This window comes from Vidua macroura, chromosome 19, assembly GCF_024509145.1.
Source record: "Vidua macroura isolate BioBank_ID:100142 chromosome 19, ASM2450914v1, whole genome shotgun sequence".
Classification (NCBI taxonomy): domain Eukaryota; kingdom Metazoa; phylum Chordata; class Aves; order Passeriformes; family Viduidae; genus Vidua; species Vidua macroura.
This window is the reverse complement of record NC_071589.1, coordinates 9,737,125-9,762,887: the sequence shown is the minus strand read 5'-3', so window position 1 is coordinate 9,762,887 and position 25,763 is coordinate 9,737,125. Positions and strand designations below refer to the sequence as shown.

The window sequence follows — 25,763 nt, the reverse complement described above, 5'->3', positions numbered from 1 at the left end:
ACCTTTCGGGGCACAGGAAGGTAAAGAAAAAGAAGAAAAAGATAAGCACAGACACAGTACACAGTTATTTTATTGAAATACTTGAAAAGGCCAGCAATGGAAAAATAGGTTTGTCATGAGGAATTTAATGTTTGGTTTACTTAATTGTTAAAAAAGCTGTGTCTATAGGTAATTCTAGCCCATTACAGAATGCACTGTGATCCATGCAACTAATATACTACAGTAGAATAGGCACTGTGTACTATTGCAGTTTTCTTATACACAGCTTTCAATGAGTATGACTGACAGATGTGAGAAATTAAACTGCAACACTTCCCAAATCATAACCGTTTATAACACACAAAATTTGCTTGTCTGATTCATGAGGGTTATAAAACACAACATAGTGAAAAATGAAAAACATGGGTTACACACAGCATATGAAGTTGATCTGGCAGTTTTCAAAGTTTACTTTTTTCCTCTTAAAAGAAACCAGACTCCAAATATGTCACTGGTCATGTAAAATACAAAATCATAGGCCAGGACAGCAAAGGTGACTCTTTCCTGAAATACATGATTAGAGGGGCACATTTGTTCATCGATTAAAAATATGAACGAAAATCACAAATTCTGCCTGCTATAGCTTATAGTCCAAAAAGATGAAGTCACTTCAGATAAATGTGAAATAAATAAGCAATCCTTGAGGAAGTATGATCCTTGAGTTGAGTCTACTCTACTGAAAATGAGTTTCACCTATACACTAGAATGTCACCATGGTGAACATCTAAGAACAGTATTTTGAATAAGTTTTTGGGAAGCAATGTCTTACTTGCTTTAATATGTACAGGTTATTTACAACGAATTCCCTTTTGGCCTTACAAGTTAAGCCATTTTAGCTGGCTGTTAAGATGCAATTCCTTTTTTCCACACATTACGCAATACTGTAGTTGGAGCTATAATTTAAAATAATCTTAAGCATGAATTACAAATATTAATAAAGTAACTCTGCATATATAAATATTTCTAGCAGAATTTAAAGCATTCAGAATGTACATAAAAGTGGGTTTTTATTTATTTATTTGGTAGGGCCGGATGTGCTTCTTCTCAGATCATCGCTGCTTTAGTAGTGCTTTGTACATGGCAAAACCCAAAACTGCAAACACAGTAGCACCAAAACTTGCTCGGAGCCAGAACGTTGAGCTCTTGAGGTCTGCTTGTGTCACATGCCTGAAATTTAACACACATACAAAACCAGGTTAATTCCATGACAGGAACTCCAGATAGCTTGTGCTAAACTACTCTGCTTTTGGAAATTCATCACTACACTTGTCACAATTCAGCCTTACGAGCACTTTACAGTCATTTTGCTTTGCTTAAAGCCCAGGATTTGATCTGTAGCCCTGACCACATCTGATCTCCCTGAAGTCAGAGTGTTCACACAGCTGAGGAGAAATGCAGGAGCAGATCATTACTCATGGATGTGGGAGGGCAGGGTGTCTCCTTTGAGAGTACCAGCAAGCATTCAGGAAAGGAAAACAAAAATAGCTACAAATAATTAATAACTCATAGTGAGAACAACTCTGTCCAGCAAAATCCTTTTTTCTTTCTTTTATAAAAGTTGAGTTTAATATTTCTGCTTTTCCACTAAAAACTTCCCAGTCCTGTTGAATATCTATTCTAGCCCCCCCCCAAAAAAGTTTACTGACAAGTAGCAAGTAATATTTTTCCAAAAGCTAGAATCAAACAATTTTTAAATCCCTTTCTTCCCAGTAGTCACAAGAACAGCAACAGAAACAGTCATCCAACACCAAGCTGAAAGCTAAGAGAGTGTGAGTGAAACAAGCAGTGACAATGGCACCAACAGAAAAAGACAGTATGGAGTGTGACTGTATGACAGAAAAAGCCACATCTCACATGACAGTGGAGACAGGCAATGACCCAACTCTCCCAAATATTGCAAGAAGTCTGTGAACATGCTCAGTTAAGCAAGACTGGCCACCCTCAACAGCAGTCTGAAGTATGACAGCTTACCAGAAAGCAGGAGCTACCATTTAAAACAAGTTATCATAAATGCCATAATTCAAAGCACAGAAGTTCCTAAATAATAGTAAAATTGATTTTTTTGTTTGTTTGCTTTAGAGATAGAAGAGAACTTCACTAGCCTACATATATTAGCCTGTGTTAATCACCATGGGTTACTCAGTGAAGCTGCAGGAGGGTTAAGTAAAGGAGCACAGAGATCCTAAGCACACACAGGAGTTCATAGAATGAGAACTGCAGAGCTGTAGCTCACAAGCTGTTTAACAGAGCAGGAATTGCTACTTGCTATCAAAACACACAAAACCAGTTTTGGATATGCTTTAGTAGACTTTTGCAGGAGCCATAACAGCCAGATAGTTAATGAGAGTTCTGCCATACCACATGCTGAAGAACAGGCTCTTTGATGCACACACAGCTACTCTTTAGTCTAAAAAATCCTCATCTTATTTAAGAATGTCTTGCTGGGTTATAGAACAGACCAAATCCAAGAATTCCTGCAAGCATTAGTTGTTCTACAGCTAGTTTTGACAAAATCTCTGCAAACTGGATGTCAAGTGGCTTGCTGAGGGGAAGAAAGGGAAAAGGCAATGGCAAAGTCACCTGGGTTTGGCTGTTGTTACCTGTCTTCAAGTAAACGTGGACCAAGAGATGACTCCATGAAGATGGAATCTTCTACAGAGTGGACGGCGTGCACCTGCTGCATAATCCTGCTCTCCTCGTCTGCTAACAGCATGGCCCCCACCTCAGCTAGGTAGGCTCTTAACCTTTTCACACACATGCACAGTGCAGTTCATTGCATGGCTCAACAACAGCAACCCTCTCAAATCAAAAAGCCCAGAGAATTTCTGATTTATAGCCACCTAGCCCCTAATTCTTGTGCAGTTGTTAAAAACTTAGCGCTCGGGGAAAACCAGAAACAAATCGAGTTTGTGCTTTTAATAAGCTAAGTAAAATGTGTGATTTCATGTAGCTAAATGCCATTGCTTTAAGGACAAAGAAACCTGTTTAAGAAACTGGATTTCTCTTCCCACTCCATCTCCACAGCCTCAACTTCCATGTGTCCCACAGGACACTCAAAACCCCTGCACCATATGCATATCAGCCATAAAACTGATGAGATCCCACTACTACTGAGAACTCAAAGACTGTATTTTACCACTACAGTGGTAGTTTGGGGTAATTTCTTAGTAAAAGGCTGTGAAATCCTTTTCTTCAGATCTGTAAATTATAAAACTAATCTGTGTATGTAAAATGAATAATTTGTAGGTAACATAATTTTACTAGATTACATGACAAGCTCTGTTGGATAGTACACAGTGCCTATTCTCTACTGTTGGATGAGTATTTGTGTTACTAGTCTCCAGTTTAATTTGGTTAATTCAAATGCACAACTATTTGTACAGTTTTAAATCCCATCTCTTTAAATATTCAAATCAATGTTTAAATTGCAAATTAATGCTTTTGCATTGCCTCATAAAGCACTATCTTTCATATCTAGATTTTCCGATTCCCATCTATAATTTGCCTTGTTTTGTACATGTCCATATTTAATAGTATGCAAGAAACTTGCTGAGCACACTTCATCTTTCTAAAAACAATTAATATGTTCTCAGCCATGATAAAATTCTCTTGTAATGTCTAAAGGGAAACTAAATTTGCTTTGATCCCTTTTCTAAGCCTAACAATAGCAGACTCTTTCATTTAAATAAGGAACTAATTTGAGACAGGGACTTGTCTTACAACCTCAAGGAAATTTACTCAATGTTTCAGCCTGAAAATCCAAAGTTCAAAATGCTTACTGAAATTCAGAACATTATGGATGTCTAACTGCATTACAACTTCATAAATGTCCAATTTTTCTTCTTTCAATGTTCCTTATGCTGTCATAAAATCAATTTTTACAACTTTAATCTCTAAAATTGTTTAGCTTCCATTAAAGAAACAAAAGAAAATCTGAGATAATAAAAAAGGATCAATATTTGTTTCTAGTGATGGTTCTTTGACATGAAGGTGGCTACATGCACAAAAACCTTTTTCAACACACACTGAAAAATTCTACCTTTTCAAAAAATAACATTCAAACTTAACTTCAGTCTAGTTGTGCTTATGAAACTAATTTTCACCAGTGGTGGAAATGACACTGCCTTGTTAATAAGAGTAATCCTGAACTGGAAAAAATATTCTCTCCAAGGGTAAAACATCTAAATAGATGTGCACTTATACACACAGAGAATAGCAGTCAAAACTCCATAAATGAAGCTGTATTTGAAACTCTTGCTTATTAGTATTAAGAATGATGTTTCAAACTTTCCAGATAGCCTGCTGTGTGTGTACTTAATCATACAATTAGTTCCACAAATATATGAAAGTCTAGAAATTTTGCCTTTGGCACAAAATTCAGATTTTAGTGCACATTTTGGAGGGAAAAAAAGGGCATATTTTTATTCAACCTACCCGTAACAGTGAGTCAAGTACCTTGTCACTTGTTGAATAAGATCTTTGAAATCTGAACAGGTTTTTTTTCAAAGAGACTTTAACAACCCACAAGAAGTTTGTCACATGCACTTGCTAAGAAGTTAACTGAGCATGGGTATACACAGAAAACTGCTGAGTTACACATCTGTGCTGACACTTCTCCCAAGGTCAGCAGCAGAATAATTCCCAGGTCTGGGAAGGTTTATCCTTAAATACAGAAGTTCAAAAACATTCCTATAGTAACTTCCAAAGCATTTAAAAAGCACAGTGCTGAGGCCAACAGGCTGCTCACATGGCTACGCACAGCAGAACTCAAAGCAAGTTCATGCAGCAGCCTGCTCTGACAAAGGTTCTTAGCATTAAATATAAGCAACTGAATTCCAAAAGCATCACATAACCTGCACAAGCTGCTGCAGCTTCCCTTCAGGCACATATTTTCCTAGGATGCAAACTAAGTCCAGCAGTTAGAATTTTCCCCCATGCATTAGTCATCTAAAATGTGAAAAGCTCCAAATGCATCTTATTGTCTACAAAACCTAAAAATGGACGTAGAATGCCAATTCATTACACTCTGGTTAGAAAGAAATTAGGGGACACAGCTTTGCAACTTTCTATGCAGTCTGGAGCATCGAACAGCTTAGAGAAGAAGGAAAATAATTTAGCAATTTCTAATGTCCTAATGTCATTTTGGGATGTCATTTAGCAATGTCCAAATTTGGGGGAGACTTAAGTGTAGAGATAGATTTCTGCAATTAGATTTAATGGCAATATACAAGTTTTGGAAAAAAAAAAAAAAAAAAAGCGTACACTGCACAAAGCGAAAGGTAAATCCTGGGTTATACTCTTAGAACTTAACCATTATTACAAGAAAACACAATAATAATTTATTGTCTTAACTTTAATTTCACAGAAGGAAGGTTGCCACAGAAAGCAAAACCTTACTAATAATTCCTGAAACAACCAAGTTCCATATGGAAGTAGAATTTCACTTCAATCCCACAGTGTTTTAAAAACTTTAGAAGAAAAACATCCTCTGAGAAGTCTCCTTGATGAACAACACAATTCTCATGCATTAGGATCATCTTATTTTGAAATGAACTTAGCTGACAGAAAAATGCTACTACTGTACAAGCAAAAGGCAACATGGATGGTTTGAAGCCAAGGAAAAAAAAAGCCAAAAATCTGAGCTCATCATTCAAGAAAGGGTTAGAATGACTGCTTTTGGTAAAACAATGTAGTAAAAAGAGATTAGGTGCCAGCCAGCCAAATACAAGTGGACACTAAAGGAAAGAACAAATTAAAACTATAAAAATACTACAGGATATTAGCAAGTCTCATACATGCATGTCCAGTGCTTTGAATGCTGTGCCTCCTTCCTCAAAGAACCAATAAATTGTGAGCCTGGGCAGTTCAAACCAACACAGCAATCTCCAGGCTGAACTTGCCTTTCTGACAGCCTGCAAGCCTTGGGGGAACCCCTGAAATTTGTCCACAGAAGAGAAACTGAAGGGAGCATGAGCAGGTTTCTCAGTTGCACAGAGGCAATGTTCTTCCTTTAATTACTACGGTGGGAATATTCAAATGTGATTTCATATCGTGCCTTGGTAACCGTGTTTAGGGGTTACTTAGCAACAAAAGGCACAGGAAGGGGTCCAGTGTGAAAAATTTCCATTTACCTGAAAAGCTTCCACAGCCCAAGGGAATAGGAGGGGATCAGGAGAATAAAGTACTCATGAGAAACCTCCTTCCCCCATCAGTTATCTAACTTTTGCCCAACTAGCTGACCTAATGGTAAGCACTTGTGAAAGCAAAGTTATAGAAACTAACTGAATCAGAAAGTCCTTCTTGATCCAAATGCTTTCTCTAATCACACATCATTAGATGTATGATTTTTCTAAGACAAGAAGTCCATCTTTACCCTCCTATGCCTACAACTGGGAGCTATTTCCTCTTGTTTACAGGTATCCCAGCTCTACCATATGTGCAGTCATGCAGCAGTTCGTTTGCTGAATAGTAAATAACCTGCAGCAAGGTGTTTGGTTAGGGAGCTGGTGAGATGAAGTGAGCATGCTGGAAACCTGGAACAAACCCTAGTGACTGAGAGACAAGGGGATTCTAGCAAATAATAATTCTTTCTGGAGGGAAGTGTCTATGAGGAATTTTCCTCACCTTGAATTACAGACTTGTTAGGCAGTAGTGGATTCCTATGTTTGTTACAGACTGCCTAATGATAAGGTGTGGAATGACAGCATCCCAAAACTCAATAAAAGATCTGAGTATCCTGAGACCCTGACAACACTTCAGAGGAATGAAGTTCAATGTCTAATGCAAGACTCAAAAAACCCCATACAACAGAGAAATCACAACAGTGAATGCAGCAACCCATACCAGTTCCAAAAAATGAAGATGTGTTAGAAGTGATTTCAGCCTCAGTAATGAAGAGCTGGGATTTTCTAGTACTGACTGCTCAATGAAGTTTTAGAGTGACAATATGCAAAGAGATTGCTGTTTCAAAGTACCTCTGTCTATGGGATGACTGCTGTAGAAGAGATGCAGCATGAAGAGCCTCACTCATTCAGTCTTTTCCTAAGCTAATGAGTTTTTCACTCTTCCTTGAGTTCTCACTCTGTGGTTAACGCTTGTATCTTGGATTAAAGTAGTATTTGACAAGGAAAATGCTCAATCCTGTAGGTGGGTGTATCAGCAGTCCTCCTACATGTGTGTCATTTGCATTAAAAGGAGGCAGACACTCTCATATGGAACAGCTACATGTGAAACCTGTAACAAGTACCATCCATAGACCAGCAGCATGTCAGGATACCTCAGCCATGGCCTTCAAATAAACACATTTACCATCTAAGCCTCCAAGAAGGCCATGGAGTATGGAACCATTGCACTGCAACAGTTGTTTGGTTTAACTTCCATTTGCTGGGGTGCGATGTGCTGAGGTGTTAGTAAATCCTGTGTGTCAGAAACTGCCTGCAGGACAAGCTATAGCACTGTTTTCAATGCTGAAAACCAGTTATCTCTCTTTACCAATTGTTTTTCCAAAAGTATCTGGAAATGCAAATGTTTAAGCATTTACCACTTACATGTTGCATTTCATTTAGAGAGGAATTGGATGTTTAAAGATCTGGATTATTTTTTAAGACGAAATGCCCACTCTTTGTGTAAACCAAGCATAACACACACACACAACAGAAATTCTATGAACTCCCAAATATCAAATTAGCAATTATAAACATGTAATATGTTACATGATGCTGCTGTAAGTCAAGCTGTGCCTTTATGAAAGTATCTGTGTAACTGGGATCTAAAAGGCACTACCACTAATCAATACTAAACAAGCCTGTAATGTCTCAAGTGAGAAGCATTACACAGATTTACAGACACTACTTAAAGACTATTAGCAGTTCCCTAAAAACACAGTCCTAATTCCTGCGCAGTATTTCTGCAATCACAAAGAGCCTGAATCAACAACCAAATGGGTAATGTTTCATAAAAATGTCTAAACTAAGCTGAAAAGAACCTCCAAGTTAAACCAAGTTTTTTAATTCTATGACAATTATTAAAGTATCGGCCTATTTAGTGGATAAGGAGTGAAAAATCTGCAGTATATAAGGTTACCAACTGGTATTCCAAAGACACCCTTCATTTTAAAAGCACACCTGGTACCTAGTAAATAAAGTTAAGGACCTGTTAAGAACTGCAGTGAAGAGTTTGTTCTTTACAGATTGCAGCAAGTCTGAGTTGAGGAAGTTCTGACAGATGCAAAATGTACACCTGTTGCAGGCGCACATACAGCGTAACCGGGCATGGCTGCGAAAACACACAGAAGGACAGGAGTTGAAATCTTGCTCATCAAATCAGGTGCACATTAGGACTGTGCCACAACCATGAGAGATTTAGGAATAAAAGGTACATTTGAACGAGTAAGGAGAGGAGGAAAAAAATACACTGGGGAAGAAAGGGTACAACTACAGCTGTGCAGAATTTAAATGTTAGAGGTTCTGTGTCTTGGACATTTTGGCATCACCACCATATACAGATCTTAACAGCAAAGCACAAACATGAATGAAAATGTTTGATGAATTTATACAAGTTCATATAAAAGGGAAGCATTTAAAGGCTTCTAAGCATGTCTGCACAGCAATAGGTAACACCCCTTTTTCAAAGGAAAGGAAGCCAAATTTTCTACCACTTCGAATGCACTCTTTACAGAGTAAGCAATGCCTCTATTTTTCCCACCCTACCAAACACACATGCTTGAAAACTAAGGGAGAAGCAGGAATATTGATATGACAGACATTTGGTCAGTGCTACACTTTAGCATTTTCCCAGTATTCCAGTGCTACAAAATAGCAAGAGAATATACAATATAGCAAGAGAAAAAAAAAACCCCAAACCAAAACTAAAGCTTTACAGATGTAATTCAGTAAATTCAGTTTCAAATAATTAAAAATACCCTATCATTTTGGGTGAAAGTGACATTAGTTCTATTTATTTTAAAGCAAATGTCAGCTGTCATACTAGACTCCATCTGCTATAATATTTATGTACTTCATCACCATATTAAAAGCTTCACCCACCAAAAAAAGAGATGCAAAGTGAGTTTAGCAACAGTGAGATGTGTAGTGAAGGACAATCTTAGCTTAAGTATCTTGTACCTGAAGTCCAAAGATATTTATACAAAAATTCTATTAAAATTATAATATTTATTAGATGAATGAACTGAAGCACATAGTAATAAACACCCTGAAAACAAAAAGTACTTTAAGCAGTGCACTGGGGGAACTGTTGTGAACTAAGGTGCTGTTGCTTGTAATCAGCTGTCAAGTTGAGCTACCAACAAGGATTACAGTACAACTCTCTCTGAAAAACATCAAGAAATGAAAACTGATATACTTTTTGTATCTCCAATATGGACCAAACAGAATCCTGTTTGTTGGAATTTGCATCATGAGCTGGATGAACTAGGGTACTCTTCAAAAACACCTTAGCAACAATAGCTGAGACTGATTTCTGTGTTGGATATATGCCAAGTTCTTCAGTTTAAAATAGTTTAAAGACTCTACTCAGGCCATTCATGTCTCTCTGTTGCTAAAGCTCGGTGAGGCAGTTCCATCCTGTGGCTAACGATGGCATGCAGTGAGTGGTGCTGTGTGACCATGCACATGGAAAACAGAACAGCTCCAGTACTTACGGATACATTGCCATAGTTGTCAGTTTTACAAAGATATCCTTACTCGGCACATCAGCAGTATTACAAGTAAAGGCTTGGGGTGGAGGCATTTTGTGTTTTTTGCAGAATTCAGCAGGAGAAATACTATATTCCTGTCTAACTTCATGCAAGTCGGACTTGGCAGCTACCACCAAACATGGTATTCTGCTGTCCATGAAGTGCTGCTGCAAATTTAAAGAAAAAAAGAGAAAGAAACAGTATATGACACATTCAGCCTGGAACAGGCTGTATTGCACTGGCTGCAGCAGCATTAATATATATTCATGGCACTGAAGTCAGGCATTTCTAGAAGCAGAGTAGTTTACATAGAAAAGTAGATGTTTGCTTTCTATGAGTAACAGAAGTGCACCACTGCTAAGGCATCCTGATATATATAACCAGCACTTAGAAATAAAATGTCTTTTAAGCACTAGAACCAGTGTATAGGTCAGGTAACTGATACTGAATATTTAGTCAGTAAGAAGAAATATAAATGTAGAGGTTTGTAAATATAAACTCTACAAACCTTAAAAATCCTGGCACAGTACTCAAAGGATTTAGGATTACTGACATCATATACCAGGCAGACAGCATCACATATGGTCTCAGCATCAGTTAAAAAGTCTGAGTCACTGACATCGTGTAGCTGGAAAAAAAGATGGTTGCAGAGGGAGAAAAGCTTGTCACTATGCAGTTAAAGGAATTTTGTAACTTGTCTCATAATTTTTATGGCTTATTTTTATGTATCCTTCAAGCTAATGGACTGACAATAGGCAGAATGAATGAAAAAGAACAGTAGGAATTTACCATGCAGCCAGCATATGTGAGCTGTTAACATCACATCTGCAGGCAATCACCGCCTCAACATAAAAAGTGATATTTACTTTAAAACAAAGGCTTAGACACCCACAGAAATGGGCATTCATTCTACAGAGGAAAACCACAGAGCAGGCCTAGATCTCAGAAAACAAAGAAAGAGGTCATATTATCATAAAGGAGAACTAGAATGGAACAAGCATTAAATAACTGATTTCTCCCACTGAATGCTAATTTTAGCCATTCTAATCACTCTGTGTGACAGATGCTTCTTACAGAATAGGTAGATTGACTTCTGATCATTTATCACATGTTATAATTTGATATGCTGCAGTGTAACCATAAATGGACCAGGTTTTGTGCAACTCAGGTCAAGGTTGAAAAAATAACACGTCTGACCAAGTTTGGCTAAATGATCAACAAAAAAACCCAGAAGTTATTTGGGACAGAAAATAACTGGGAGGAATCCACGTTAAGAAGAGAGAATTAAAACTAGTTTGTTGTAGAAGGCCCTGAATCATTCACAGAATTTTAAAACTAAACAGTCTTAGGCAAACAAGGAAGAGGCAGCCTTACCAGCAAGTATTTTTCCTGTCCATATACATAGACTGTATTAATGGCATAGTAAGATTTGTGTTCCGCACGTATTTGCCTCTGTCTCTGAAAAGGCAGAATTTCATGTTAGACCACAGCAACTTTTCCCTTTAAGTTAGATTTGAACAGCTGGTTTACTCCATTTATTAATGAATTAAAATTATAGTAATCTTTGGGGTTTTTTTGCAAGGAAATGCACAGCTATAATCCATTATGTACAAGTCATTATTGCATGCAATAGCCACTGCCAAAATAGAACAAAACCAAAAAAACCCAAACTCCTCCTTAGTAATTCTGTATTTTCTCAAAGAACTCTGCAAACTGAGTAACAGCCATTAAAGCTCTAAGATCAATCACTTCTGCTGTCTAATCTTAACTTGAGCATATATAGGTGAATACAGGCAATATGTTTCTTACTATTAGATTTCTTCCAAGAAGAGCTTGAAGAACTCCACTTTTCCCACAGCCTTTCATTCCAACAACATTGCATCGGAAGACATTTCGCTGAGTCTGTTTTTTCTGGAGGTCTATCTTTTTATCTCTTGTCACTTTTGGAAAAACACAAATATTTTTCATAAGATATAAATGCATGTGAAAACATGAAAATGCACACAAAACGATCTCTCAAAAATATTAAATCAAAGGTTTCACTCGAGCAGAAAGTAAAGAGAGTAAATGAAAATAGATGAACCATTAAACAATTTACTCTTTAGCATATTTCTAAATTTAAATTTCTGTGTTGTAACAAATTTTTATTACCTGTAATTGCTGATGCTTGAGATTCTTGTTCTGCAAGTATGGAGTACCCTAAATAACCCAGGTACTCCAGGCAACGCTGCACATCCAGGTATGTGGTTAGTCTGGCAGAGGGGACAAAAAGAACTTTCAATTGTCACCATCTGGTGTACCAATACTGAAACAATCCTTATGTCCTATCTCCAGACTGAATGATAAAAACATTCCTGGCACTGCAGTACTGAAGGACAAAAGTCTGAGAGTAAATGGTGGTAACTTCACCAGTCTTACTGGTCACCAGAACTCTACAAAGGCAGTACTTGCTGAGGCCTATCAACTCGCAGTGTATTTTCTTACCTCCCCAAATAACATTTTTCTCATTTTCTGTATTTGAAATTGGGAAAAACTCCCTCATTATTGAGCATCATTTTTTAAACCATCTCTAAGGGGTAGAACAACAGCAGTAACATTTCAACAGGGATCATAGGGATTTCCACATTTTGAAGAGACACTTCTTCATTGTTAGCACTAAATACGGGCCAAATCCTGAACTGATTATAATAACAGTCTCAACATCAGGCCACTGGATGGTTACAAAAACTTGACTGCTTGGATCAATTTTCAACTATAAAACTACTCTTTCCAACAGTTTTTAACAGGAATCTACAAACACATGATCATACCCAAAGTTCTCAACTACTAAAATTTCCTGTTTCACACTTACGTCCACTGGGAGAGAAACCCTTGGTATGTGATCCATCCTCTTTCATTTGTACAAACTGTGTTGTTCACATCAGGCCCCCATGGCATGTAAGGGAAGACTTTGAACAAGTCTTTCAATTCATCAGGAGATAAAGCACAATCTCTATCCTGAAACAAAACACGGTATCAGACATAATTTAATTCGTGTCTATTCTAAACTGGTATTTTCTTGCTGTACACTTGCAAGATTCAAGAAACCAAGCTTATTTCTTTTTAATCATTGTTCTTTCCTTGTTTTTAAATAAGATTAAATGTATGAGCTAGTTAAAAACAATTTGGTACTACATCTATAACTGCCAACTCTCCTTGTAGAAAATCATAAACTACAGGTTAGTTCTGAGTCCACAGGTTAAGCTAAAGCCAGTTTCTGAATAAAATGATAATAAAAACTCCTGACAAACCAAGGCTTATAAGTATAAAGACACACACACACTCAAATGCTTACCAAATCATGTTTATCAAAAATACTTTGAAGAAACAAGTATGCATGATGATTTAGTTCTGTTGTGCAGTCAGGGGGAATTTTTAGGCTGTTCATTGAAAACAAAAACAGATACAAGAAGCATTAATTGTTTATGAAATATAGAATGTTAAAACTCAAAATACATACTTTATTAATTATAACATTTAGTATCTGACTTGGCATTTAATTTTAATAATTTATCTTCACATAGATCAAAGCACATAACTTTTTATTATGAAATCTAAAATGATGACTGAGTGCCTTTATATAATATATAGCTCTACAGTAATCACATTTTTGTTGGTTAGCTTTGTTTTTGTACTTTGGGGTTTGGGTTTTTTTAACAAAAAAAAAATGATGCAGTTACATTTTTTAATAGAAACCAAAGAATTGGTCAATCTCTTTTTTATTTGAAGATTTTCAATAGGTCTCAAATGCTATGAAAATACTGACAGGTCTTTTAGAATTTAATGCCACATACAATAATCAACTGCTCAGATTTATGTTCTAGTTTTACATTAAGAGTCTCTCCTACCATCTTTCTTATGAAGAAAGAGAAGAGAACATGATTTGGCACAAGGGAGTTCTTCCTTTTTTCAGCCACATGAAGGTTTCGGCTGGGTCGCCATTAAGTAAGGGAGGTACTTGATGTAACAATGTGTTAAATAAACACACTGCAATAACCCTCTCCTCCTGCCAAAGCAGGAGCAGCACAGCCTAAACTCAAGCTCAGAAAGCTGAAGTGGTACATACGGAGGGAACAGGTACTCTGGTGTAAGCTCTAAGTCATCGTCATAGCCAAAGCGACGCAAAACAGTCCAAGTTGTCTCATGCCTTCCTCGCTGAATGAAAAGTGTGTGTAGAAAAAGAAAACCTAAAAATCAAAAATGGTGAAATCTTAAGGCCCTGTAGTACTCTACCTGCTATAAGTGTTTTCAATTGAATCAGTATCAGACATGGAAACGAAAAAAGTGCAAAATGCACATAACAATTTTAAACCTCCTGGGTGATAGTACAGCATTATCTACGCAGACTGAACACTCAGAAATCATGACATTTGTAAAAGTGTTCTCCAAGGAACCGTTTCCTTCAAACAATCCCCTTGGTTTTCTGTTGTTGTTTACTTTTTCCAGTGCCAGCATTTTAGAGCTTTATGAAAATAAATCCAATATTTCAATAGTTTAAAACAGAAAGCTTTAGCCTGGAGGAGCCTGGAGAGGAGTCTCATAGAAGGCTGCTTTTAGTTTTCTTGTAACAAAATAACTGGGTAGGATTTTTGTTTGGCACTTCCCAGGGCTTAAAGAACACCGAGATATCACTGTTGAGCAAGCTCAGCTCTTGCAGTGTGAAAATCAAGACAGAGATCATATTCCAAAAGACCATCTTTTTCATGTAAGAGTGATTATCAGCTGTATAAAGACACATCTTTTAAGAGTTAACTAAGACTCACCTTTTAATGTCAATCCATTATCTGCAACTCCATCACTTAGGTTTTTCCTGACTACATTCTTTACGTCTTCCAAAGCTTGAGGTGCAAGTGGTGTATTAAAACAAATTCTCTAACACAAAACCCAAAAGGAGCATGTTAGGACCACTGACTACTGAGCTGGACAAACAGCATATCCTGTATGAAACACAGCCTTAAACATTCTGATAAGCTAGTTAAGGACAATCCAATTTCTTAGTGGAAATAAAAATAAAATGCAATTTGTACATGTTTAAGTACATTAATAGATTTTTAAAATTTTGCTCTTGAACTCAAACTTGAACAATGGTTAGAAATAAAAATAATTTCATTTCTGTTTTTACAAATCCATTCTTCTATGCTGCACTTGAGACCTAGTATTTAGGCCTGATTCCCTTACAGTTCACCTTCCTATTATTTATTCAAAACCAATCATTTGTTCTATAGAATTATATAGCATTATATAGCACCTTTCAGCATGGTGGAAAGATAAGCAAGAGAGGTACCTGAAAGAAGTTGAGCTCTGCATCATTTAGAGTACCATCATTATCTTGATCAGAAATTCTAAAAATGCGAGTCAGTGCTTTAATACAGGCAGGTTTCATCTAAGGAATAAAAGGAAGTTCAGTATCCTTCTAGGCTTGAGTATAAAAAGATTACACTGAATGAGGCAGCTCAGTCACATGGAAATACACACTAGTCTTCATTTACAGTTTCAGAACAGAGACATTCATTCAAATGTACACAAAAGTAAAAAGCGAGAGGGAGTAAAAATTTATTTAGCAAATTTATATCCATAAATTTAAAACAATTATTCCACATTAAATGTTTTTCTATTCAATTATTAGAAGAATCTCGAGCTCTTCACAAGGTGAAGGTGGCACTACTAAGTTATTAAAAAAAATAAAATTCAGTTCTCTAAATTCAGTCTAATTGCTATAGAAAACTTAGAGAAACAACTAAATAATTTTTTTCCCCAAAACATTTTTTGGTGGGGGAAAAAAAAAATCACCTTAAAATCCCAGTGCTTTGCAAAACTAAATAGGTCTAGAACTACAGCCAGCTCACTTCAAACATCAAATACTGAAAACCTTCACAGGGCTCATTCATCTACCAGGCAAAGCATCGAGCATATGGACTATCTCTAGGACAAAAGAACTGCTAGGATACCTTCCAAGTGAAGGAAAACAGACACTGGTATTTGTCTCCCAACAACTACCGTGATGATGGACTCTTCTCTTCACAGAGGTCACATAGATTGCATAGAGATTGGTTTTGGGAAACCAAAAAGATTTCAGCACAACAATTTTATCACAACATTACTAACTCATATAGATGATTCTGATGGAAGAAATCAAAACAGGGTTATTCTCTGATTCTCTACTTAACAAAGTATTTACAGCTGAAGCAACTTTCGTACTTCCCAATACTAAATGGATACAATTAGAGATTCTATTTGTATTTGCCCAGAAAATTATTAAAAAAAAAAAAGTACTCCTTCATAATACACTCAGCTAACCACCTGATACCTAAAAACCAGACTCATCACTTGTTTCTTATCCCTTTTGCCAAAATTTCACAAGATTCTCAGAAAAAAAATGCTCTTAGACCAGGCCAAGTCTAGAGTGCTTTCCCCGAAATAAATGGAGTTCTTGTGAAATGCACATCTAAGGGAGAACTGAATTGAAGACATAATTTGGGTCACATTACATTTGGCTCAAAATCATTAGCAAAGCTTCTCGTTTTACCCAGCACTTCACACGGGCAACAAAAAACTGTCTTCACTGCTTTGCAGGAAGAGGAAAGACAGGTCAGGTTCACACATGACAAAACAGCCCCAGTGGTTCTGGGATGCAATGCCTGGCATTTGGCTGGTAACAGAACACACTAAGAGATGCAAAATCCACTGAAAAGGAAAGGACAGGAAATGGTTCACTCCCCCCAGATTACTTGCTCTGAGAATCAGTGGATAAATACCTCTTTCTCCTCTGGGCAATAAAGAGGACCTGTAGGATGTAGAACAGCTTTCTGTGCATAATAAAATAGCTCAGATATATTCTTCAAGTTTTTGGCTGAACACTGAAAGAGAAATCCTCACATTGATGAGCTAGTTTCTTGACTATTTGGCGATTTCCTCTGAAATTTAAGTAAGCATCAAATTTTTAAAGACTTAGTCCCCTCCTGTCAGTACAGGGCTGGTTTGGAAAAAAGACATCCAGACCCTGTACCTGTTCAATTAATTAATAAATGAGGTTTCAGTACAATTTGCTGTCATACTAAGAACAGAAATCAAAAAGATGTATCTAATTTGAAAAAAAAATAAAAGAGACATAGCCACACATATTTAATCAATTTTGAATACTTTGCAGACATCTATCTGGCTTAATATTACATAGAAAACCCTTGTTAAAGCAAAGTATGTGAGGAGGCTCTAAATATTAGAATTTGACAGTAACATTTGATTATATAACATTTGATTATATATTATACAATAGTGTAATCTTCCCTAAAGAAAGGTAACATATAAACTCACTATTATAATTACTCATCTTTGAAATATTTAGTTTGGGGGGAAAAAAAAAACCAAAAAAACCAAACAAACAAACAAACAAAAAAAAACCAAAACCAAAAACCAAAAACCAAAAAAAAAAAAAAAAAAAAAAAACCCAAAAAAACCCAAAAAAACCAACCAGAATCCCTTTTTCTACTACAAAGTTGCCATACATGCTTGGCAAGAATGTATTTTCTGTTACTTGCTTTAACTTCAGAAAGTCCTGCATACCTCTACACACGTTTCTATCTCTGTATATTGATTCATAATGGGAAGGATAGTTTCCATACTGCTGTACTCCACTAGATCAGACTTGTTTCCAACTAATATAAGAGGCAGCCTAAAAACAAAATAATAAGAGCTTTATAGACAGATGGATAAAAATATGTATCTTAATTTAGCATTTTATGTCCCACCAGAAACCATTGTATTATTTTCATGATGTAATTAAATGCCACTGGAGGCAATGGGGTAAAACTAAATGACAGCAGTTTAAATAAAGTGTTTTGATATACACTTAGAAATGTACTTGTTGTTGATTCTACAAAACCCACACATTTACACACAATGGTAACTAATCAAATTGTTATTACCCAAACTAGCATCAGCAGAAAAGCTATACAGACCATAGAGCCAAAGCCAGTTACACCATAAAAAATATAAACACACCTGGTAAAAGCTGCCCATGAAATTCAAAATAAGTAACATTGCTGGCACATGTAACAGACCTACATACTTCAAATCTCTTGCTGCTTGGACTTCTTATATAAACTTTAAGTTTAGTATTTGATTTTTTTAAACAATTAACATCCTCAACACTGTTCATTGACACCCATCGATGTGCAGCCTAATTCACACTTCTCATCTTTACTTAAGCACCTGCTATCTTTGTCTGTCCTTTCATTGATGAGAGGAATCCATCGACTCGTTACCTAAAGTGGGATTAAAAACAGACATGAAAAATACATATTCAAATTAAGTGTGACTGAAATGTGCACAAGTTTCACTACAATTGCTACTGCCTCTTTCCCAAAAAGGCACATACTGACCCACAAAGGAGGAAACAAAAATTGGAGCTGATTAATGAACAACCTTCTCAGACAAGTGAAATGACTAAAAACTTGTATGTGGAAATGGAGCAGAAGCAAATCCACATCTGTTCATTCTCAAACTTAATCTCAGGCATTTCAAATGTCTAATCCAGAGTTCAGCTTGACATCAACTAACAGTGCACAAGTTACATCTTAACAATGGGATAAAATGTGTTACTGTACCTTATCAATAGAATTCTTGTTGTTAACAGCATAGACTATACAAATCACATTTGCCTGAAATGAAGAAAAGAAAAGGTATGGAATTCCACTGCTCAGAAACCCCTGAGCAACAGAGACAATTAAAGACCATACATAACAACATCAGAGTAAACTCACTATAAAACTCTGTTCCAGGCTTGTTTAAGCTACTTGAAACCTGAACAAGAACATTAAAACAACTTATATGGTGAGAAGTGCCAAAAAGCCTGTCTTGCAGTGTGACAGTCACAGCTTGTGCCTGCAGAGACCTCTGCCACCAGGAAATCTAAACTGAGGAGTCATAATGTGCAGCCTCCACTGAAGCACCAAACTAAATGCCAGAAGTGGAACACAACACCATGACAGACTGTGCAGAAAATGTGCAAAGGTGCTCAGAAAGAACTGAAAATAGGAATCAGAAGGGATGACAAAGTCACCAAGAAGCCTGTGCTATTCATAAATGCAACAGTACCATGTGACAGAAAGAAGCAAAATGGATCTTTTCAGGGTAGAATTATTTATACAAAACTGGCTTGCTGATTAAAGGATTTAAGTTCTGTCCTTTCAATTTGAAGGACAAAGCTTAAGCTCAATTCACCAACACAGTGCCAGTACCTACTTTCTTTAAGATTTCTTAAATAGAGGTATCTTTCCTATAGCACAAATCACAAAACAAAATAGAAAATGCCAAGCAGGAAAGGTTTGTTCCTTCAATTCACACTGAATTGAAGGAAAGTTCTCTGCATCTAATGCAGAGAACTTCAAAGGAAAAGACTTTTTCCTAAACTAGTTTCTAGCAAACACTAAAATACACTTACCTGTGATATTTCATGATAAAGCTGCTCATCACTTTGCTCTGCTTCTGCATTTGTTAGAAGAAGATATTCATTAATACTAAAATTTTTGCAAACAAACAAACAAAACTTCTGAAACTGAACTCGGGTATTTCAGAATGCTCATGAGGCAGCTTTGTCAAAGCCTTGTTATTTAAACTTCTTTTTATAAAATACTCTAATGAGTGCTCCTTCCAAAACAATAATTAAATTGGTCCATTAATTTGTAAGACAGAAACAGTCTGCTGCACATCTATTTTTTACAGCTATTTTGAAGAGGAATAATTATATTTGTAGAGAGGTTCCCTTTGGAGCGAGTCATAGTTTGCATCCTTCTACATTTTTCAACAGCCTCTTCCTTCTGTAATGTAAACTTCTACATCAGAATATAACATATGCTGATTTTATTACAGTGGTGATGATTTTTATAGTGATACCAAGCTTCTGTTAACTGAATCTATGAAAAATTCATTCAATAGAAAGAAAAAACTCACTCCACATAAATTTAAGATCAAGTCCAACAACAAAAATTATTTCTTTTTCCAGGCGGTTAAACAGATCAGAGACATTTCCTCAGCAGTGATGGGAGAGAGAAGACAGGAAGGTACCTGCTAACGTAGCCTAACTCTTGGCTTGCACTGTAAACAGCAGAAGGGTTTTCCTAGGTGTGCAACAGCTGCACAGATTTATGATAGCACATGAACCTTCATAACCAACCTATTTATCTATTCAGTAATAAGATTAAAATAAAAGAAAAAAATACTAAAGAGTAAACTGACCCAAAATTATGAAGTGTCCTAACTTAACTTAGAAATTCAGAAAGTTTCTACTTTACTCCAGGCTTCTCCCACCTGTAGCTCTGGTCCCAGACCTGTCTGACTGTGACAGGGGCTGTTGAGTCAGACAAACAATTCCACACCAAATCAGTGAGGGTACTGAGCAGTCCCTACCTGAATAATCCACTATGTGGGTTGGCACTCTTTCAGGAGTGACATCGGCTGGAATGGTGATTTCTTCAGCTCGGTGTGGAACCTGGGGTTGAAACGAACACCAAGAAAGAGCCTTTCAAGATAATCCAGATGGTGAAAAAAGTCATACACTATAATACAGCTGCCATTTAGTCAGCTTTAAACAGTGCAACTACTATTAGTTGTTCAAGTTGTTTAGTTATTCGAGTACTTTTGGTTTTTATTTATTTGGTTTTCTTTTTTTCAGAGTACTGAAAGTCACTGCTACCTTCTCACATTTTACCTGTTTAGTTACTGCATACAGAACTTCCTGCATGCTTTGCAGAAAAGCAATGCTGTTAAGGATACATTCAATGAATACTTCTGTAAAACGCAAGCCCACTCTATCCAACACCAAAACAAGCATGACAGACAAAATACAAGTCTCAATTTTTACACAATTGTAACCTGACAACATCCTTGCTTCTGACAGTGCTAAACATGAAATCCAGAAAATCCTGCAATGCTAAAAAAACCTAATTCTGAAAAATGCTGTTAACTCTGATAGCCCCTTTTTTCAAAGAACACTAATCCATATTTGGGAACAATCAACTTCAACGTAATTTTAATGAAAATCTCCTGCACGTCTATTTCTTGCCTTTCACCTGTTGACAGTGAACTCTCATGATACTTTACTTTTAGTAAAACAAGGGAATAAGAAAAGTCAATCACCACAAGAATGTCTCTTTGTAAAGTTTCAGGCTCTGCTCAGATCTTCCTCAAGAGTGATTACCCCCTGTACATTAAATACATAAATTACATTTTTTCTCTACACACGAATTGGGATAAATATTCTAGGTTATACTGCAGGAAGAAGTGAGAAGTGAACAGAGGACTACAACTCACTAAATACAATAAGAAACAACTTGCCAAAGGAACTGCATCTCCTTTTTAACTGCAAGGTTAGGAACTAAATTCAGTTATGTTAACAAAATTCAGTTATGTTTACAATCCAATCTTGACTCCTGAACTGTGGTAAACTACTGATTTGCATTAAACCCAGAGCAGACTACATTCAAAGAGCAGCACATGATGTCTATTTTAAGACCTGTGATCAGAAGAAATAAACATTCATGTTTATATGTAAAAAGCTTAACTATTTGCAGCAGCTGTAGTTATTTTTATGGTACAAAGAAAACTATGTGCTGCTTTTTCAAAGGAATAATATGTAGAAGTAACTTTTCTGCAGTTTTTACTTCAAGAGTCAATAAAACATTCTTCAAAGACAGAAGTAAAGGCAATGTCTTGCTTAGTTACAAAAAATGGCTAAGTTTAAGTTATACAATGTGACTTTTGATTCCTCATTCTCTATCATTTTGCAATCTAATTGCTCTTTAAATGCAGCATCCCCCCAAAAATAATTGATGGTCTTGTCTCTTTCAGCACCTTCCCATTTATCTGTCTCTCATATTGAAATATGCTGACAGTTCGGACCAAATACAGCTCCTTAAAAAACCTACCATTCATCACATATAAAACAATTAGTTTAATTAACAATATGAAAAGTAAGACGGGGACTTAGATAAAACTTAAATTTCTAATCTTCATGCAGAGATACATTTAAACTAACCTACATCACTCTTCCTGAAGTCATCTTTGCCATTTTAAAGACTTCATTTTGTTTTTAAACATTACTTTAGAGCAGAGTCTATTAACTTAGTACATGACAGCATAGAAATAAAACTTAGAAAACAAATAAAAGTGTTCTACCTCTTCTGGGAACTCCTCGCTGACAAGAGACATAATTAGTGATGTCTTCCCAACTCTGGCTGCAAAAGCATTAAAAACAGGTATTAGATAATTTGTTTTGTTATACTTAACAGTTGCACCCAATCTTAAAATGGGAAGATTTTAGAAACATTTTCCAATTCACCACATTAAAAGCTTTTAAGCTATTGTTTAATCATATTAAATATGGACAACACCAATTTTCTCATATTTCTTTTATTGCAAAAACTTTGGCTCCATCTCCCACTTCTGCATTTCCTCCAGAAGAGAAGTGAATTCTGCTCTGCCTTACACACAAGAATTGCCAGGTTTTAATCTCAACATAGAACACTTAAACAAACAAATAATCAAAACAAACTAGAAATGCTTTAATACAACTTCAGAAATACAAACAAAGAACACACAGAGAAAAGCATAGAGAAATTATCTGTTTTTATAGAATTCTTGTGATTATGATTGCACTTTAGTCCTAAAATCCCAAGGATGAGAGCTGGACAAGAGGACATGAACCAAGTCAGCAGTACTTTGATTACTTTTAAAGTGCAAGAGCTTAATCCCTTTGATACAAATGAGCTGTCCCCCACTACAAGTGAAAAATACCCCAAACCACCAACCCTCCTAAAGCCACAGTTTTCTTAATCCAAGATGATAATCTCGGTTTCAGTACCCAACACCATTCAATCAAATAAATGACTTTGTTTACCTGCAAAGTTCAGACTTCTGATATCACAACTTAGTTGCTGGTTTTGACAAGCTCTAATGTGACCATTTAAAACCAAGAGTTGGTAACTTCTCTCAGGGTTCCACTCTCTCTAAACCCTTTCTTCTGTGAGTTTTCTGGTCCTCTGGAAGCCTTGTAAGACTACTACTGCTTTATTTGGTTTTGAGACATTTCTTAAAAACCAACATGTTCATATTCAAAAATCCTTCGGGACTGTCTATTTCCAACACCTCTCAATTCAAGCAAAACTCAATTTCACCCTGGCTGTACCAGCACCTCTGCCAGCAGGAATGTGTTACCAGCCAAGGCACTGCTCACCACCAGTCACAGCCTGTGTCACTGTTCCCACTGAAACCAACCGAAAATGTCCCCGGGGCAGAAGGTGTCCGGCTGATGTCACTGCATTTACACTTCTCTGTGTAACTATAGAATTCTGAATATGGAAGATGAAGAGGTATGATTGTACCACTGGTTGATTTTGTGCAGGAAATGTTACTGATGATCCAGTCAGAGTATACTCAACTTATCTAGGTCTATTTTTGGTACAGTAACATGTTCTGACATCCAGAAATAAAACCTTCTCTTTAACTTACCATGATGATGAGTAGTCGTAACAGAATTATGAAAAGAGAAGAAAAGCTGTTCTGGGGAGGAAGATTTCTGTTTTCCTTACAGAGAACAGTTGTAAACTTCTCCCCCATGGTACTCCCTGCAGAGCAGCAGGTTGCAGGTTTCCCAACAGCAATGTAGTTGTGTTTCCATCAATGATACTCAAATGGGCTAAAATCCTAACTGAAACTGCCAGGCATCCTCCTGCATCAACTCCTCTTAATTTTCATCCTGACAGAATTGAAAGAGCTTCAGAAGCTCTCTTATTTCCACAGGGAAAAAATATGAGTACTTTCCTTATAGGTAACTAAAGTTACTAATTAGTGAAAATAGTGATATGTGTTTTGCACCTGACTAAGACTGTTCTAACTTTACACAGTGGCAGAACTGGTTTTGCAGATATAGAAACCCACTTCTTATGTCTGAAAATAGAAGATTATGTATTGCTAGTGAGTAAATGTTGAGTATTTAGAAGCTCTTGATACACTTTCTAGTGTCCTTGGGCTACATGAAAATCCATAGGTTCTAGTGTAGAGATTTGGGTTATTTTGTTCAAATCTAGGTCAACCCTCTGTCCTTCCCAATCTGTTCACAGTCTTAGAAATAACAGCCTAAACAGTATCAGCTGACTGGGATGAAGAAAAGCAGCACAGCACTTTATGATAATTAATTTGTCTTTTTCCTCATATATAAGTCTTTTACATCACACTGCATAACATGCTGAACATATTCTGAAAATTACTGGCTATTAAAAATTGGTGTTTGCATATGAGGACTAAACCAACTTAAACCTAAACTGTGGACCACTGGGGATGAAAAAGGCTGAGTTTTGGAACAGGCTTACAATAAAGAGTTCTTGGAATATTTCAGATTCTGAACCTGATGGTCTGCTGTTGCCATCTAAAAAGTTTTATATGGTCTGGACTAACTTGTGATTTCAGACAAATAAATATACATGAGACACATACACAAAGCAGGACTGGCACTGTAACTGAAAAGTTTTATCAATTTGTAAAACAAATTTCTCCCTCCTCCTCACTAGAAGTCAAACAGAAGTGTAACACAGAGATGCTCACAATCTCTGATGTGTGCCATATACTACACATTGCTGTATTTAAGAAACCTGTATCTTTAATTTTCCTGTTTGGACACACTGTGAACCTTGTTGCCAAAACAAAGTACCTGTTACATCTGCGCTGAAACCACTGCACACAGCCAGCCACAACACGGCCTTGCCAAAGACAATGAGGTAAATCAGGCATGTATTCTAAAGAGGAATTAAACTGTGTATTCAAAGGCACAATTCCCAAACACAGACATGCAAAACTAACCAAATACAATCTTAATGAGTTAGCTCTTCCTGCACAGTGACAGCTCCCTCAAGATTCCTCTCTAGAAGAGGCAAAGAGAGCCTTTCCATGCAGTACAGACAGAGTCAACCTGCACTATAAAACAACAGCAAATACTGCATTATAAATATATATGGGGCATTCAATCCTCAGGAAAGCTTTGTTAGCAGTACCACATTCTTAGTATAACTAGGTAATTTTACTAATAACACTTGGTAATTACTGTGTACTCTGTCCCCTCGAGGAACTTAAGCTCGCTGTGCAAACTAACAGAACCTCCTCTCTGCTATTTATACCGATGAGGAGCTGAGCCTCTGCAAGCCTCGTCAATTACTTGAGTACCTAAGCGTGAACTTCGGGACACAATTTTAGGAACACATGAAAAACTCCAGACCCACAGTACCTCTGTCATGCACCGTCGTGTGTGCTGTTTATCCAAGGTCACACAAAGTTAAAAGCAAAAAAAAAAGGGATCTGGACTCCCTGGCCCTGTCCTGGCCACAAACCCACAACACCCGACCTATAACCAACCACTGGGAGCACATCAGGCCACTGATTTCTAAAGTCAGTAAATGGGAAACGTGCAAGTGTGATTTTCACACGGGGAAAAAGAAAGAAAAAAGAACAGAAAAAAAAAAATAAAAAGAAAACCAAAAGTTTAAACAGGCCGTGGCCAAACACCGGGCAAGAATTTCATCCCGGTGTCATCTCCAGGGACGTCCAAGCCGCACGATTCCACCAAGTGCCGGCCGTGCTGGTGCCAGGAGCAGGGAGCCGAGGGGCTCCAGGCCGCGCTCCGAGCGCTCACGGCGAGCCTATCCCGACCCCTGCTCGCCCCGCGAGGCCGGTGCTCCCCGGGCTCCCTGCCCGGGCCGGGCTGAGCCTCGCAGCACCGGGGCGATGTGACAGCGGGCGGCCCCCAGCCTTCCCCGGCCCTCCTGCCTCGGCACTCACGTTCTCCCACCAGCAGGATCCGCACGTCCTTCTTCATGGCCGCGCTCGCTGCCCCCGGCCCGGGGCCGCTCACATCGGGCGGGTCGGCGGCGGCGGCGCCGCTGCGGCCTGGGCTGCCCGGGCTCCCCTCACGGAACGCGGCGGGCGCGCTACGGCGGCTCGCGAGGGA

At 37.3% G+C, this 25,763-nt stretch overlaps 1 protein-coding gene across 5 annotated transcripts; it reads right to left on the bottom strand.

Moving 5' to 3' along the window:
- Positions 1 to 52: 52 nt before the first annotated feature.
- On the bottom strand, positions 53 to 25,716 carry RHOT1 (ras homolog family member T1). Of its 5 annotated transcripts, XM_053995017.1 has the most exons (21): positions 25,595 to 25,716; positions 21,944 to 22,002; positions 20,177 to 20,258; positions 19,212 to 19,255; positions 18,376 to 18,429; positions 17,981 to 18,033; positions 17,333 to 17,441; positions 16,528 to 16,629; positions 15,057 to 15,155; positions 14,536 to 14,644; positions 13,839 to 13,959; positions 13,068 to 13,152; positions 12,585 to 12,730; positions 11,885 to 11,985; positions 11,543 to 11,673; positions 11,108 to 11,191; positions 10,242 to 10,361; positions 9,698 to 9,900; positions 8,191 to 8,313; positions 2,640 to 2,783; positions 53 to 1,206 (listed from the first exon to the last, which is right to left on the bottom strand). In XM_053995017.1, the coding sequence occupies exons 1-21, from the start codon at positions 25,629 to 25,631 to the stop codon at positions 1,089 to 1,091; spliced, it is 2,124 nt and encodes a 707-aa protein (XP_053850992.1). In that variant the 5' UTR covers positions 25,632 to 25,716; the 3' UTR covers positions 53 to 1,088. The 5 variants fall into 5 exon arrangements, with proteins under 5 accessions (XP_053850992.1, XP_053850988.1, XP_053850989.1 ...); XM_053995013.1 differs by lacking the exon at positions 2,640 to 2,783; XM_053995014.1 differs by lacking the exons at positions 2,640 to 2,783; positions 8,191 to 8,313.
- Between the last annotated feature and the right edge of the window lie 47 nt (positions 25,717 to 25,763).